Source organism: Littorina saxatilis, linkage group LG9 (assembly GCF_037325665.1).
Source record: "Littorina saxatilis isolate snail1 linkage group LG9, US_GU_Lsax_2.0, whole genome shotgun sequence".
Lineage (NCBI taxonomy): Eukaryota > Metazoa > Mollusca > Gastropoda > Littorinimorpha > Littorinidae > Littorina > Littorina saxatilis.
The window spans coordinates 63,851,582-63,867,514 of record NC_090253.1 but is presented as its reverse complement, the minus strand read 5'-3'; the positions used below and the strand labels follow the sequence as shown (position 1 = coordinate 63,867,514).

The window sequence follows — 15,933 nt, the reverse complement described above, 5'->3', positions numbered from 1 at the left end:
TTCAATTATCATTCCTTATTAAACTTGTAACTGTTTGGTTTTGTATACGCGGACACGCTACATTAGTTTGTGTGTTGCTTAGTGAGTATTTTTACGCAAGCAACATGGCTGCAATGGCCGGGCTTAGCAGAAGACTCTTTCGTCCAGTCAGTTGTCTTCCCTCTTTGCAGGGTTGGCAAGGTCCCATCAGCGCAAGGTTAGTTAAACTAAACGAGGACAATTTTGCATACGTGCTGCATTATTTATTAGCATGATCTGGTTGTAATTGTACACTTGAAAAACTTTGCCGTTTTGCTGACCTTCAGGTTGTTGTCTTCAAATTTCAGTCCAGATCAACCAGCTTTCATTGTTGTGCATGTATACAGCTGTGGGTTGTCGCATGAACTAAAGGTGAAGGGTACTGTAACTGCTCTTTGATTTAGATGAGCTTAGTCACACGCATCTGCACAATGCAAAACCCAACAATCTGCAATTTCAAATTCAAGAGACGTGGAAGGAAATGGATGGGAGGGAGGGAGGGGAGGGGGGGGGGGGAGAGGGAGGAGGAGGGGAATAGATTATAGAGAAGAACACACACACACACACACACACACACACACACACACATACTAAAAACCAAACAAACCTAATCATGGAAAATAGAGACAGGCACACAGAAAGGAGTTTCTTCTTCTTCCCGTGGGGCACCGGATCCAATTTCTTGGATGTTGAAGGTCCCGCAGTTTGAGCTCAAATGAACAATACCTGAGTCACTGTCCTGAGTTCTGGAAAGGTAAATTGTCTAAACCCTTACGCTGCCTGTAGGACATCAGCTGACGTCCTGGGTGGATTCCTTTAGTGGGCAACAAACTGCACATGACATGTGTGCGTTGTGTGTGTTGCTTATTTATTTAAATACCCCCCGCGGGTTAGGGGGAAGAATTTACCCGATGCTCCCCAGCATGTCGTAAGAGGCGACTAACGGATTCTGTTTCTCCTTTTACCCTTGTTAAGTGTTTCTTGTATAGAATATAGTCACTTTTTGTAAAGATTTTAGTCAAGCAGTATGTAAGAAATGTTAAGTCCTTTGTACTGGAAACTTGCATTCTCCCAGTAAGGTAATATATTGTACTACGTTGCAAGCCCCTGGAGCAAATTTTTGATTAGTGCTTTTGTGAACAAGAAACAATTGACAAGTGGCTCTATCCCATCTCCCCCCTTTCCCCGTCGCGATATAACCTTCGTGGTTGAAAACGACGTTAAACACCAAATAAAGAAAGAATTTATTTAAATTAAGATGATGTGTACACCAAGGACACACTTTAAAACTATGAGTTGTCAATTCCGGTCAATACAGGTAATCGTTGGACTTTTCTCGGAAACTATCAAAGCGATCGGGCTCATATTTTGTTTAGTCGTGACCTCCAATGACCTCTACACTTTAACGATGGTTTCGTTGACCTTTGACCTTTTTCAAGGTCACAGGTCAGCGTCAAAGGAAAAATTAGACATTTTATATCTTTGACAAAGTTCATCGGATGTGATTGAAACTTTGTAGGATTATTCTTTACATCAAAGTATTTACATCTGTAGCCTTTTACGAACGTTATCAGAAAAACAAGGGAGATAACTAGCCTTTTCTGTTCGGCAACACACAACTTAACGTTGGGCTTTTCTCGGAAACTATAAAAGTGACCGGGCTCAAATTTTATGTGAACGTGACTCCCAGTGACCTCTACACTTTGACGTCTGCTTTGGTGACCTTTGACCTTTTTCAAGGTCACAGGTATGCTTCAGGTATGCATTGTGTTGTGAATAGCAATTTCTTCCTGTCCATCTGATGCCTCATATAATATTCAGAACTGCGAAAGTGACTCGATCGAGCGTTTGCTCTTCTTGTTTTCATTTCTGTTGCAGGTTTATGTCCAAGAAACCTCCACAAGAGCAGGACAGTGAAGATGAAAACAAGGCCGCTGGATCAGGGGACGAAAAGAAACGCGGATGGCTGACAAATCTGCTGTCAGTTCGAACCCTGGAACCCAGCAGGGAATCCCACTCCATGCAGCTCTCTAGCAAAGAGACCGTCTATGAGATTCAGTGTAAGGTCAACATGATAGTTTTGGTGTGATAATGATATTGATAAGCCTAAGGCCAAAATAAAATTGTTTGTTTCCAATGAAATGGCCAATGAAATTAGTGTTGGTAGGTCTGTAACATTTTGTTGTCAGGGTTTAAAAAATAAAATCCCAAGGTGCATGTAGCTTTTTGTTAGTCCGAACACATGTGAGCTGTGTCCCCTAGATGTCGGAGAAGCGTAGCTTTCATTGTAAAGTCCGTAAAATTGAGTCTTTTTTTCTGTTTATTTTAAGGGTAAAACAAGCTCTGGGGTGGGAGGATAAAACAGGGTCGGTCAGGGTAACAGGAAACTTTTAGGCCTAATTGAAATGAAAACACTTTTTTTTTTTTAGAGGCTGTGAAAAAGATTTGGATGTATCCGTTAAGGTACAACAGGGATAGCCAAATCACCCGCCAGAGGCTGGTAAAACTAAGTCAGAGATCCACCGGGTTAGTAAAAACTGTCTCGGAGGTGGCTAGGTGGGAGAGCAATAATTCTGGTTTCTGAATCTGAATTCCCAATGCAGGAGCCGACTGTGGCAACAATTGCTCAAGTTGTAAAATGTCCAGTCGTCTGAAGCATATCATAATGTTGCTGATACTTTGAGTGCAATCTCTGTGAAAAACAATGCAAAAAAGCCAGCCAAGACGGCATCTGGAAAAACCTATTCATCGCTGACCGCAGCCAAGTTGTCTGTCCTATCACCACTACTTTGTGTCTTCAAGACGGCATCTGGAAAAACCTATTTATCGCTGACCGCAGCCAAGTTGTCTGTCCTATCACCGCTACTTTGTGTCTTCAAGACGGCATCTGAAAAAATCTATTGATCGCTGACCGCAGCCAAGTTGTCTGTCGTATCACCACTACTTTGTGTCTTCAAGACGGCATCTGGAAAAACCTATTGATCGCTGACCGCAGCCAAGTTGTCTGTCGTATCACCACTACTTTGTGTGTTCAAGACGGCATCTGGAAAAACCTATTGATCGCTGACCGCAGCCAAGTTGTCTGTCGTATCACCACTACTTTGTGTCTTCAAGACGGCATCTGGAAAAACCTATTGATCGCTGACCGCAGCCAAGTTGTCTGTCCTATCACCACTACTTTGTGTCTTCAAGACGGCATCTGGAAAAACCTATTTATCGCTGACCGCAGCCAAGTTGTCTGTCCTATCACCGCTACTTTGTGTCTTCAAGACGGCATCTGGAAAAATCTATTGAATAATTGATCGCTGACCGCAGCCAAGTTGTCTGTCGTATCACCACTACTTTGTGTCTTCAAGACGGCATCTGGGAAAACCTATTTATCGCTGACCGCAGCCAAGTTGTCTGTCCTATCACCACTACTTTGTGTCTTCAAAATAATCTGACAGCCGTTGTATCATCATAACTTTTTGTGGTACTGCCCGGCTAGTGACATTTCTGTTGGGCTAGTGACTCTCGTTATGTTTACTCGTCCGGTTGGCGAGTTAATTTATTTAGATTTAAGCATTCCTGGTTCAAGCATGAATACTAATGCAGGGTTCGTACAGGTGCTTGGAATCCTTGAAAGTGCTTGAATTTGGAGGGGTCACTTTCAAGGCCTTGAAAGTGCTTAAAAAATTGACAAGATCCTTGAAAGTCCTTAAAAACTCTAAGGCTGCAAACTGATTACACAACAACCACCCACAATAAACAATGCTATGATTTTGTATTTGATAACCTCAAAGAAAAAGTTGAACAGTAACCTACAGTCCCTTTTGAGTCTGTCTGCTTCAAACCCATCATCTGCTACGAATCTGTCGCCTTTGACAAAAATTAAATCATTCATTTTTGAACATCCAATGATTTAAATCGGCGTGCGGGAAGGGGGTATAATAACCAACGATGGTTGCATTGCGAGCTTTGAAGGTAAGAAGGTGCTTGATTTTCTCTTCAGAAGGTCTTGAAAGTCCTTGAATTTTATAACAAAAGCACTGTACAAACCCTGCTAATGTCCCGCACCTACCTGATTGTGACTGAAACGAGATGATGTTCAAGCTTATAAGATTGCTTGTTACATTGAGCTCTGGGTGTGTGAAAGTGGGCTGAGAAAGTAACTAAGAACTTTGAACTCTTTCCAGAGACTTGAGTTTGCTTTCATTATCAGTGTGAGTTATCTGTAATGTGCTCGGTGTAGCTTAAAGGTGTAAGTCTGTACACCCTCGGCTGACCGTTGATCATATCTGTTTAACATTTGCAGTTCATGCCGTGAAACCAGACTGCATGGAGGACTATCTCAACCAGTTGTAAGTAACTGTTCTTCCACAGAAGTGTTCCAGAAAGGGGGATGGGACGGGGGGTGGTTGCATAATGTTTAAATAATTAATGCAGGTTAATAGGTAATCATATACTACTGGTAGTCTCAAACTCAACTTTATATGTGAACCTTCAAATCTGCCGAGAGGAGATATATATACTGAACGGCAAAAGTTAGGGACCGCCCTTGACAAAACCAGGCCGTCCTGACCTGGGCCTCTCCAGAACGCTGTTGGTGGCCTGGAACTTCTGATGCAGCCTGACCACGACAGAATGGGACACTCCAAGTCGTCTGCCCACTTATCGCTTGCTTACGCCATCTTGCAGCCATGCGATGGCCCGGGCTTTGTTGAAGGTGGTCACCTTTCGTCTGGGAGGCATAGTGAGAAGATGGTGGCTAGTGGAAAATCGCGGGGCTATAAAGCCTAACTGGTGACAACAGTTCACTCTCAACACATCCCCCCTGCACGTGCATAACGAATTTTTCATCTTTCCCGCCCAGGCTTGCCCACGCACCAGCGTAAAAATAGTCCACTTTTTGCAGTTTGGCAGTTTCTGTCTCGTGCCCTAGCCAGGCCTCCGTGGATCCCGAGCAAGTTTTCTGCTAACACAGCATTGCTCACCCACTGGTGTGTACGGCCTGACAGCCATTTGGTTTTATAAACTTAGGAACAAGGCGTTTGGCACAGATGAAGTCAGCTGGTTTTTTCAAGGGCGGTCCCTAACTTTAGCCGTTCAGTATATATATACTGGGGGAGGGAGTGTGGTGGGATGAGTCTTATAAAAAAAAAAATACCTGGAGGGGCCAGTCACTAGTGAGGGGTGTGTCGGAAACACGTGAACACTGGAGGGGCCACTAGTGATTGGCCCCTCCAATGTTTGTCAGAGGAATCACGAGAGTATTCACCCTTCCACGACCCATACAAACCCAACGGAGTTATTTCCGAAAATCTATTGGTGTGATAACAGTTGGTTTTTGTTGACTTGGCAGCAAAATATTCAAGCAGCTGATGGACGAGAAGAAGGCGGGGTCTGAGTTGATTGGCAGCTGGACGGTGGAGATTGGTGACCAGGATGAAGCAAGTAAGCAGTGTTCCAAACATGCAAATAGGTCGGTGTTAATTCAAAACAGTTTCGATCGTGAAATTGTAAGTGAACTGATTTGCTCTGTGTAGTAGTCCTACCAAAGGGCAGTTTCCTATTTCATACGCTTTTGGTCCTACTTTTGAATGATGTCTTGTCGTTCAAACACTTGTATTCTTGTCATTCCGAGGCATCAAAAAGTGAGTTTAATTCAACTGATACTTGCTCACTGCAGACATGACTTATACAAATTTACTATCCAGCTAACCCACAAAAGACAAAATGTAACAGGAAAAAGAAGGTGCATCCAGCTACTGAGCAAAAAGAGATAAGTGATGGTTGGAAAAAACTGTTAAATGATAGGAGGTAGAGAAAGACCCTTTCTCTTTCCCACAGTAATGATCACAAAACATCACTGCTTTTCGAGGTTTTTTTTCGTTCAACTGTTAAGCATGTGAATGTATGGCCACTGAGACACATGTATTGCCACTGAGACACATGTATGGCCACTGAGACACATGTATGGCCACTGAGACACATGTATGGCCACTGAGACACATGTATGGCCACTGAGACACATGTATGGCCACTGAGACACATGTATGGCCACTGAGACACATGTATGGCCACTGAGACACATGTATGGCCACTGAGACACATGTATGGCCACTGAGACACATGTATGGCCACTGAGACACATGTATGGCCACTGAGACACATGTATGGCCACTGAGACACATGTATGGCCACTGAGACACATGTATGGCCACTGAGACACATGTATGGCCACTGAGACACATGTATGGCCACTGAGACACATGTATGCTGAGTTGTGTCTGCTGCATAATTATTACTGTGCTGTGGAAGTGTTACAGACAGGTTATGACAAAACTACTGGACATGATCTTTCTGTCGTGCTCTTACCGTTCGTTAAATTGGACAGAATATTGCTGTGCGAGACTGAGCTAAAAGATGTCTTTGCATGTTGTTGTTTAGCGTTAGTGTCTGTTCTTGTGTCAGAGCTGTGTTGTGTAAGACTCTGAGCTGTTTGTTCTTAGAGGGGACCCCTTGCCATTTTAATCTTAAGATTTATGATTTTAAGAAATGTTCATTCTACTCTTGCCTGTTTCTGTGTTGACAGTTCACATCTGGTCGTACAAGGGAGGCTATCCAGTGTTGAACGAAGCCAACAGGATATACAGAACAGACCAGGTACTTGCACGTTCTACACAGTATTGGCGTTAACCGGTAATTACCGGTATTTTACCGGTTGAAATGAGAAAATACCGGAACAAAATTGGCTGCCGGTATGACCTACCGGTTGATTTTTAGAACTACCGTTTTTTTTGCTGGTAAAACAACAAAAGCAGTACTCTGAGTTGGACTCTTACTGGTTCCAATGACCAGCCTACATGGATTTTTCTTGACTGTGTGCATCATTAAAGTTTGCGTACCGGTTTGAAAAAATACTAGCGCCATCACTGCTACATCACGTTCTGATAGTGATACAACAAGGGTGAATGTTGTTTGATTTTTAATCTTTTTCCTTATATTGAATTTTTTTTTTTTTTTACTAACAAATAGATGCTGTTTCATAATATTTTGATAGTCATACAACTGCTGGCTGTCATGTGGTGAAACTGTTGAGCAGACAGAGCTAAGAATAGCGTGGATTCTTTTAAAAATGCTGTATATGTATGTATGTATGGGGCGATTTATATAGCGCTTGACGTTCTCTAAGCGCTTTACATATATAGAGGGGGCTTATCCTTTGCTTTGATATTACTGGCATCCCAGCCACAGAGATTTATATTATATATATCTTTTGTATTTTGCTGCTCGTAGCGTCCTGGGCTAACCTTTTTGATGTGATATTTCAGGATTTCATCGAGTTTCGCAAGAACCGCAACAAGATGTTGAGGTATCGTAAAAATCAGATCCTGCTGGCCTTTAGCTTCTGGCCGGAGTTGAAGCCCCGACCGCCGAGCAACATCTATGAACTCCGCAGCTACACACTCAAGGCATGGCTGCTCTGTGTTCCTGTGTATTCGTGTGCTATTCTTGTAATACTGGCAACATCGGTCAACATCAATTTCAGTGAAACTTAATGGCATAATTATAGTCTGTCCTTAAATATTTTGTGGTCAACTTCATCACACTCACCTGTACAGCAGATAATAAGGCGATCATCACACGCACGCATGCATGCACAAACACACAATCACGCACACATGCACACACACATGTGCATGCACACACACACACACACACACACACACACACACACACACACACACACACACACACACACACACACACACACACACAAAGTGTATGCCATGGTCATTTGACAGCTGAAGAAGGGAAATAACTTCTGCACATTGTGTGTGATGCTTGACTTCGGACCGACAGTGAATGAATAAAGTTGTGTTTTGTTTTCAGCCAGGGACGATGATCGAGTGGGGCAACAACTGGTGAGTGGTGGTCTTCATTCTGTCTCTTACAGTTGTCTCAGTTATGTGTGTATGTTAGACTAGCTTAGCTTCATACTGAAGTTTCACTGGAGGTTTCTCCTTATTTTGTGTTTGTGTCACAGAAGGCACCAGCCTCGGTCAGTCCCAAAATGAAGTTCATGTGTCCTGAATTGTGGCTCTGGTCTGACTGTAAAAGCCCCCCTTTATTGAGCCCCAAGTTGGCTTCACCAAGATTTTACAGTCTTTTTTTCGATAATTCAGTGCCAAAGTACAGCAAGCTTTGTGAAGTAAACTTTTGAAGTCGAATATTCCATTATGCTTTTCCTGTTGAAATTAAAAAGCAACATAATGTAGCACTTAAAGATACCTCCTTTCTGTGCATGGAATTGCTGTTGACCACCACCAATCTGTCCAGGGAGGTTCACCAGGACAATTAAATTACATATTCTTACCCAACTCGCATAAATAGCAATAACTTCGTTTGGTTGCTAAGACATTGAAGCACTCTTACGTGGTAACATGGGGAGATAACTCAAAAACAAAAACCACATGCTATATAAGGTATGGTCCGTAGTGGTTATCTCCCCTACCGGTGTACCGCGCATGCGCAGGATGTATACCGGTGACACTCATTCCTTTTCCTTCAACACACGTTGCATGACGTGTTTTGAAGTGCTCAGGCTTTTTCTTAAGCCATCGGCCTATCTCTCAGGGAAGGCCATCGAATCTTGGTAACATATCAACGACCTTCTTTACTTCTTCAGGAATTGGTGAGAGCGTTTCTTTTTTGTATAACGAGAAGATTTCTTAGCGTTTTTGAATGTTTTGCCACTTGTCTTTTGAACTTTTGTCCACCATGTTTGACTTTCAAAATGGCCGACATCCTAGACATAAAGAGAAACTAAGAGCTCTGCCAAGCAGACTCGCTCACCTGGTTCTCAATCGGGCAAAACGGTTAAAGCTGGCGCTAAACCACGAACTTTTTCTACTACTCATAGCTCTCAAAGTTCTAAAGTTTCCTTAGCGAGAAGCTATCTTTAGCTTGGGACTTTACCCTGATACGCAGCATTCTATTCTATTGTTGATAGAGAACGCTTCTCCCTCAGTTGACTTTTCGGCTTCGGTTAATAACCTCAGGTGTTACAACCATAATGAAGTTAGGCAAGAGGATCCTCTTGACTTTTTGTCATCGTTATTCTGAGGTTCAGGAAATGTTAACTGCTGATTGTAAACAAATAGCAAGTTAGGCTACTCTGCTGCTCCCTTCAGGAGTAGGTAACGCACTGTCGCTCGCACGTTCCGAATCTTCTGCAACCTTTACGTCTACTGACGTTGTTGCAGAGCCGACAGATGTGTTTAGGTCGACGTCAGGTTTACCTACCAACGAACTTTTGTCTGCCTGTCAGACATCACCACCGCCCAGTCCTCTCGGCGCTTTAGCGTCGTGGGCGGTGTTTTTTGCGCTCTCGCATGGGTTCGTTCAGAGCCTTCTGCAACCATTACATCTGCCGAGGTTGTTGCAGATCCAACAGTGGTGTTGGACTTGTCGTCAGGGGTTCCTTTCGACAAATTTTGTCTGATTTCAGACATCGGCACCTCCTGGTCCTCTCGGCGCTTACGCGTCGGCAGGAGGTGTTCTTGGCGAAGTACGCAAACCTGCGGCAACGGTTTCCGTTTTAGCGGAAGTGCATACCAGCCAAAAGGTTAATTCCTCACGTCAGCCTTATGCCCTACCGGGGTACGGGTTGGGGTGTGAAGAGCATGTGTCCGCTACTTCCGGTAGTAGGACAACAGGATCTTGTTACCATTCTATGGGTCCGGTTGGTGCTGATGCTTACCAGTCCACTGCTGGTTCCGCTTCCGCTTCTGCGGCTGCGGCTTCCGGTGGCAGGATGGTATTGCCTTCTGCCGCTAACACGTCTGTGTTGGTAGTTTGCACTCATCAGCCTTCGGCTTCCGGTTCCGCTATTGCGGTTTCCGCTGCTGTTACACAGGCTGCATCCACTTCCTCTTCCAGTGTTTCAGCTGGCATGAGGCAGGTGGATGGGGGATCCATTCACGGAGTTCCGGCTTCCGGGAATCTTTTTTCCCAACCTTTTCCTGTTTCGGCAGATGTTGCCTCAACGGGATTGGTTTCCGGTTCTCATCCCTTAGATGATCGTTGGGATACTACTGAACAGGGTGATGAGGATATGGAAGACGAAGCTTCTGAGGCAGATGGGGATGCCTCTTTTCGACTTTCGGCTAAGCTGCCATCTTTGTTGGCACTAGCAGCAGAGGTTACTACGCACTATTTCCCTGAAGGGGTTAGCAGCAGCATCGTCATCTGCCGTTACTTCACCATCAGCTTTGGCTGATTTTGCTCCTTCTCAGGAACAATCTGCGAACTTTAAGTTTTTAGAGTCTCCTTCGGTGGCTTTTCAACTTGTAAAAGTTTTCTCAAACGATGTTTTTGCCCCACCTCTGCCTTTGCTGGCATCACATGGGGAAGCTCCTGCTTCGGCTTTGCCGTGGCTTGCGTCACATTCAGCTGATTTGAGCCTTTTCAGGAAAATCTTTGAACTTTAAGTTCTTAGATCCTCCCTCGTTGGCATTTGAACTTGTGGAAGTTTTCTCAAATGATTCTCCTTTGCCACCACTTCCTTTGTGGGCAGCGCTCGGCGAAGCACCTGCTGCGGCGTTGCTTTAGCTTGCGTCACCCGCGCAAGTAGCGCATCACTCGCTGAGCGCTATCCGTAGGCCTCGGTTAACACCAAGCCTAAGAACTTAGTTTATTCTTTTGTTCTAACTACGGAACCGCTCCCGGTTACACCGGACTTGACGAACATCCATCTGGATGTTTATAGCAAGGAGAAACTGTCTGTTTGCAAGAACAAGGATCTCCTGGCTGTGGAAGATTGTGGCCGCACTTCTTTTTATTATCGTCTTTGACCAAGACTTTGATTCGTTCTCTCCCTAGTGCGGTTACGTCCTCACTGGATACCTTTGTGTTCTGTCGGGACGCATATGAGCCAATGTCAAAAGGTGCTGTGGGTACGCTAGGTATTTTATAAGTTCTGTAACTATTTACTGAATGTACACTCAGATGGAACTTTTGGTTTTTCTGAGAGATTAATGAATAAAGATGATCGCAGAGAAAAACCAAAGACTAACTATAAACAGTTAAAATTCTGCTCCTCATTCATTACGCAAATTAGTGCTTTTTAGGGACGTATTTTGACAAGGTGTTTGAGTACTCTCGATAGTTTTAGAAAAAATGCTAATAAGCTTTTTTCTGGGCAGTTGGATTTAAACCAAATGATTGCATGAACCCCAATACATAGTTCTGTGTGTTTTTCGTCCCATTTGTCCGCTTTTTAAAGAAATTATTAAAGTTTGAAAATTGCGTGTCTAGCGTGACTCTTTGCGTCACAAAAACTCAAACTTTAAAAAAGCTTCCAAAAAATGTTGTTGTTCAACTAGATACACAAAAGAACCAGTTTTGAACAAAAACTGTCGGTGAAAAGGAAAAACAATGAAAATAACCACTATATTTTGAAGTTTGGTACCATTTCTGGCTAATTTAAGCTTTGTCGTAAAATGTCACACTAGACACTTTTTTATCAAATTTAATTTTTTTCCACAAAATTTTTAATTTCTTTCTTTTATGCGCTTTTACCTTGATTATATTTAATCTACACCCCAATACTCATATGCGAGCTCAGTAGAAATGAAAGTTCTAGAAAAAAAATGGAAAAAATCAGGTTTATGTCCTTACATGCCACAAGAGACACTCGTCAAGCCTCAACTTAACGGCCAAATAACACAGCCGTTGTGAAAGATGTCACCTTCTCTCCTTCAGAAACTATATACTGAATGTGTTAAGCTACTCAAAACACCAGTCATTTTACTGTGGATGTACTTTGATTTTCGAAGCTGTTAGACAGCACCTTTTGACATTGGCTCATATACAAAGGAAGTAGCTTTGCTGTTCGCCTGGGAGAAGGCCTCGGCCGACAGTATGGTTCTGTTGGCGAGACTTTAATCTCTTCCTTGCTCGAAGGTTCTCTTTTCGAATCCTCTTCTTTGCACGCGGACTCTTCTCTAACAAAGAGAAGCTCACAGCAAAAGAGTTTCTATCTGCGGGATATTTTAAGTACCCGCTGTTATAGTACACATGGTCTGCCAGCCCAACAGGATGGAACTTTGGGTCTGCCAGCTATGGTAGCTGCAGGCCAGATACTTACAACATGTTAACTGTCAGTACATTTTCCCACCGCCTAAATTAGCAATCTGCTATTTATGTGAGTTGGGTAAGAATATGTTATTTAATATAAAGTTTCAAAAGTAAACTTTTATTTAATTAATATACTTACCAACTCACATACTGAATTCCCTCCCAGCCTGCCCCGCAAATTGTAAAAGGGGTAAATGTTTCAGGACGGAATGAGTGTCACCGGTATACATCCTGCGCATGCGCGGTACACCGGTAGGGGAGATAACCACTACGGACCATGCCTTATATGGCATGTGGTTTTTGTTTTAGAGTTATCTCCCCATGTTACCATGTAAGAGTGCTTCAATGTCTTAGCAACCAAACGAAGTTATTGCTATTTATGTGAGTTGGTAAGTATATTAATTAAATCAAAGTTTACTTTTGAAACTTTATAATACCAATGGCTGTCATGCTATATGGCGGAATCAATTTTTGTTGTTGTTCTTGTCATGTGATAAGAGCATCTCTGGGCTGGGCCATGGGACGTGCACCAAATAGATGACATCGGTCATCCACAGCCCAGCTGCGTCCTGTGCAAAGTACCAGTTTTGTGCTGAATGAGTTTTGCAGATTCGCCTTATTAGTTTCAGTGGAAAAGTAAACTCAGCAAAGAGCGTCACTCTGTGGAGAAAGCATTCCAGCTTTAAGACTTTCCATAGACAGTGGAACCCCCCTGAAAAGACTTCCAAAAATCTGATAACCCAGTCTTAAAAATGAGGGATAAGTCTTATAATTGGAGTAGAATACTGCGGTTATGCCCAGAAAATCTATTAAAAAAAAGGGGGGGGTCTTAAATTCGGGTTGGGGGCGGGGTCGGCTTTAAAATGTGGGTTCCACTGTATGACTGAGGGGAAGGATGGTCTTGTCGTGTGGGAAGGCCTTGATAGATCAGGGATGGTCAAATATCAACATTTTAACTCACCAGCCAGGCAAGTAATTCAAGAAAGTCACTAGCCCACCAGAAATTTTGCTGGCCAGGTACATACCACTGTTGCTGCATTTGCGGTGTTTATATGGCTTTGAAACTCGATATGACAACCAAAATAGTCGCAATGGACCAGATTGTTCACTGGCCAGCCGGGCGAGTTGCCAGGCGGTTTCTACTAGCCCGGTGGATTTTTTACTCGCCCCTGGCGATCGGGCGGACGATTTGGCCATCTCTGTAAATCTGTGAGGATTTGTGGCGATGTATACATGGAGGAAGGTGTGTGAGAGAAATGAAATAATATACTGTCGGTACCGTGTTACACTTGTTGTCAAGCCAAACTTGTGCTTTACAGGGCAGGTGTAAAGCTTTTAGCTGAAGCAAGGTTGTATATGTTGCATTCACTTTGTAGTTTTATTTACAGTGGAACCCAGGGGCTCACATCCATGAGAGATGGCATAGGACAAATGTCCTGGACAATGCAAAAGCGATAGGACATTTGTCCCGAACAAAACAAAAATGAATAGGACCTTTTTTTTCTGGCAACAAAACGTACACTAACGGCATGGTTTTGTCTGCTTGGAGATACGCATCGTAGCAAATCAAACTACTGTAAATTGGAAAGTACTGACAATTTCCAGATCAAATGAAAGCATAATCGGACAATGACCACTTTGTGACAAAAACAATAGGACATATGTCCTCTTGCATGAAAAATGAAAAGGACATTTGGAAAAAATATCCGTGTATGTCCGACGTGGATGTGAGCCCCTGGGAACCCCCCCTTTTAAGACTCCCTCCTTTGTGACCTTGTCTTCTCAGACTTTGTGTTGATAACCTGTGTAAAATGACCCCCACTTCAAGACTCCCTATAAGACTTGATTTTCTCAGACTTTGAGGTCTTAAAAGGGGGTTCCACTGTAGCTTGTTCTTGTTTCCCTTTACTGTTGGGGCTATTTCAATTTTATTTTACATTTCCTAACAAAATGTTATGATTCTTACATTAAGGCAAAAAAAAAAAAAATAGGTGTGGTTACGAGCCAAAAAAAATAGGGTAGGTAGGTAGGCAATCACTTTTTTTTTTTTTTTACTTTTTTTTCTAATGTATACAAATTAAACCTACTTGACAGGGAAATAAGTGTGCGACACGGGCGCTTTCGCTTTCATTGCGTTTTTTGCACTGGGTTTTTTTTTTTTTTTTTTTTGACAAATGTAATAAAAAGTTATAGGATCGGCCCTTAAAAATAGGGTAGGTCGGGTTACCGTAACCACACCTATTTTTTTTTTAGGCCTAATTATGTTCTGTTTGACATATTCATCAGCTGAGTGTTCAGCTTCCAAACAGGTGTTGTGACATTGTGTTGCTGTTTCATGTACATGATGGCATCAACATTTTGCACAGGTGATTAATCCAGTCAGTCTTTTCTTTTCCAATTTCCACTAAAAGGGCGCGAGGCATTAAAAGCCGCGGAACAAACAATGAGCCAGTAGCGGGGTATTTCTCGCAGATGGGTGACTTGTATATGGTGCATCACATTTGGGGTAAGTGGCCCCACGACCCAGGCTTGCCGACAGCTGGACCCGTCGTCTGTGGTTCACTGACGTCGGTTTCTGTCTTGATGCTTACCGTTTGTTGTTGCTTGCATTCACATCTTTTAGCACGTTGGATGCTTTGTTTGCTTTATTCTTTGTGTGAAGTGTATTTGACGTTTTTTGTAGACAGCTGCCTGGCCAGGTCTTGGTTTTGTGTGGCTGTGACAAAGCAAAGAGTCGTGCTGTACTGTGGTGTCACTGTATCCATAGCTGAATTGTATCATGATTTAGTCATGGAACAGGATTTACTAGCAGCAGTAACTGTTGAATAAGAAAATATCATTTTTAATAAGGGGATAAACATTTGAGAGAACTATAATGTGCAAATGAAATTGCATCAGTTTTAAGTGTTTTGAAGTACAATGTGTTGTGAAGCCAAGAAAAGTATTGCACTTCTTTCTTTTAACTTTACATATTGATATTGACTGAAAGAGTTTTTAAATGAGTGAAGTCCCAGTAAAACTAATTCAAACACACTGTAAAGTTACTTTCACATCTGGTCATGAGCCTGCCTGGTGCTGCTACATGTGTTGGTTGTGTAGACTTGTTAGAGATGTTGTTGTGTGTATTCCAGTGCTTGTCTGCCTGTTTTGACTTGTCGTTGCCTGACATTTTGCAGTTTTGGCAGAGTGATTGTACTTTTACTTTACTAGTGGTGAATATTTAATATGCATGCTTTTATCTTTTATACTTTTACCCTCTCTCAGAAATGAAAAGACGGAGTAGTATGTGAACAGAAATAAAAATGGTTCGTTATGTAAAAGCATACTAAGTAAGTAACTTGCGCACACAAATGAATTGTGATAACTGGAACAAAATATACAGAGAAGTATTTACTCAGAATTACCAACTTTGAATAATGTTTTGCTTTTGCTTTCTGTTCAAATATGCCACGTACGTTTATTTTAACATTTCAGTGTGCAAAGTGAAACATTTCTGTTTTATTTTCTGAGAGAGGGACTGAGTGTATTTTTTTAACACTAATTTATAACCTGTCGTTTTTGTTTGTTTGACAGCAAGGCACAAATAATTGTTAACTTTCAGCTTGTAGGGAAAACCCTGATTATATGTGTAGAGTAGAGACTAATTTGTAGCCAGTTGAGGTTGATATTTGCAGTGTGAACATCTACCCATTTTGATAGATCCCCAGCCTGACAGGCTCGTCATAAGGGTGAACCTCTTCCATTTTTCTCTTGCATTAGAGTACGGTCGGTAACCATCTTTTTTGTGGAAAA

General features: G+C 42.6%; 1 protein-coding gene across 3 annotated transcripts in view; it reads left to right on the top strand.

Annotated features, from left to right (window-relative positions):
• The first annotated feature begins 84 nt into the window (after positions 1-84).
• Positions 85-15,933, top strand: part of LOC138976773 (protein NipSnap-like) — a 32,558-nt gene continuing 16,709 nt past the window's right edge. The window contains exons 1-8 of one of the 3 annotated variants that reach the window (XM_070349659.1): positions 85-196; positions 1,897-2,078; positions 4,313-4,358; positions 5,360-5,451; positions 6,593-6,663; positions 7,332-7,472; positions 7,894-7,925; positions 14,553-14,647. In XM_070349659.1, the coding sequence (XP_070205760.1) occupies positions 105-196; positions 1,897-2,078; positions 4,313-4,358; positions 5,360-5,451; positions 6,593-6,663; positions 7,332-7,472; positions 7,894-7,925; positions 14,553-14,647 (751 nt within the window). In that variant the 5' untranslated portion in view covers positions 85-104. Of the gene's footprint in view, positions 197-1,896; positions 2,079-4,312; positions 4,359-5,359; positions 5,452-6,592; positions 6,664-7,331; positions 7,473-7,893; positions 7,926-13,460; positions 13,661-14,552; positions 14,648-15,933 lie in introns of those variants that run through there. The other 2 variants (XM_070349661.1, XM_070349660.1) reach the window with 2 other exon arrangements.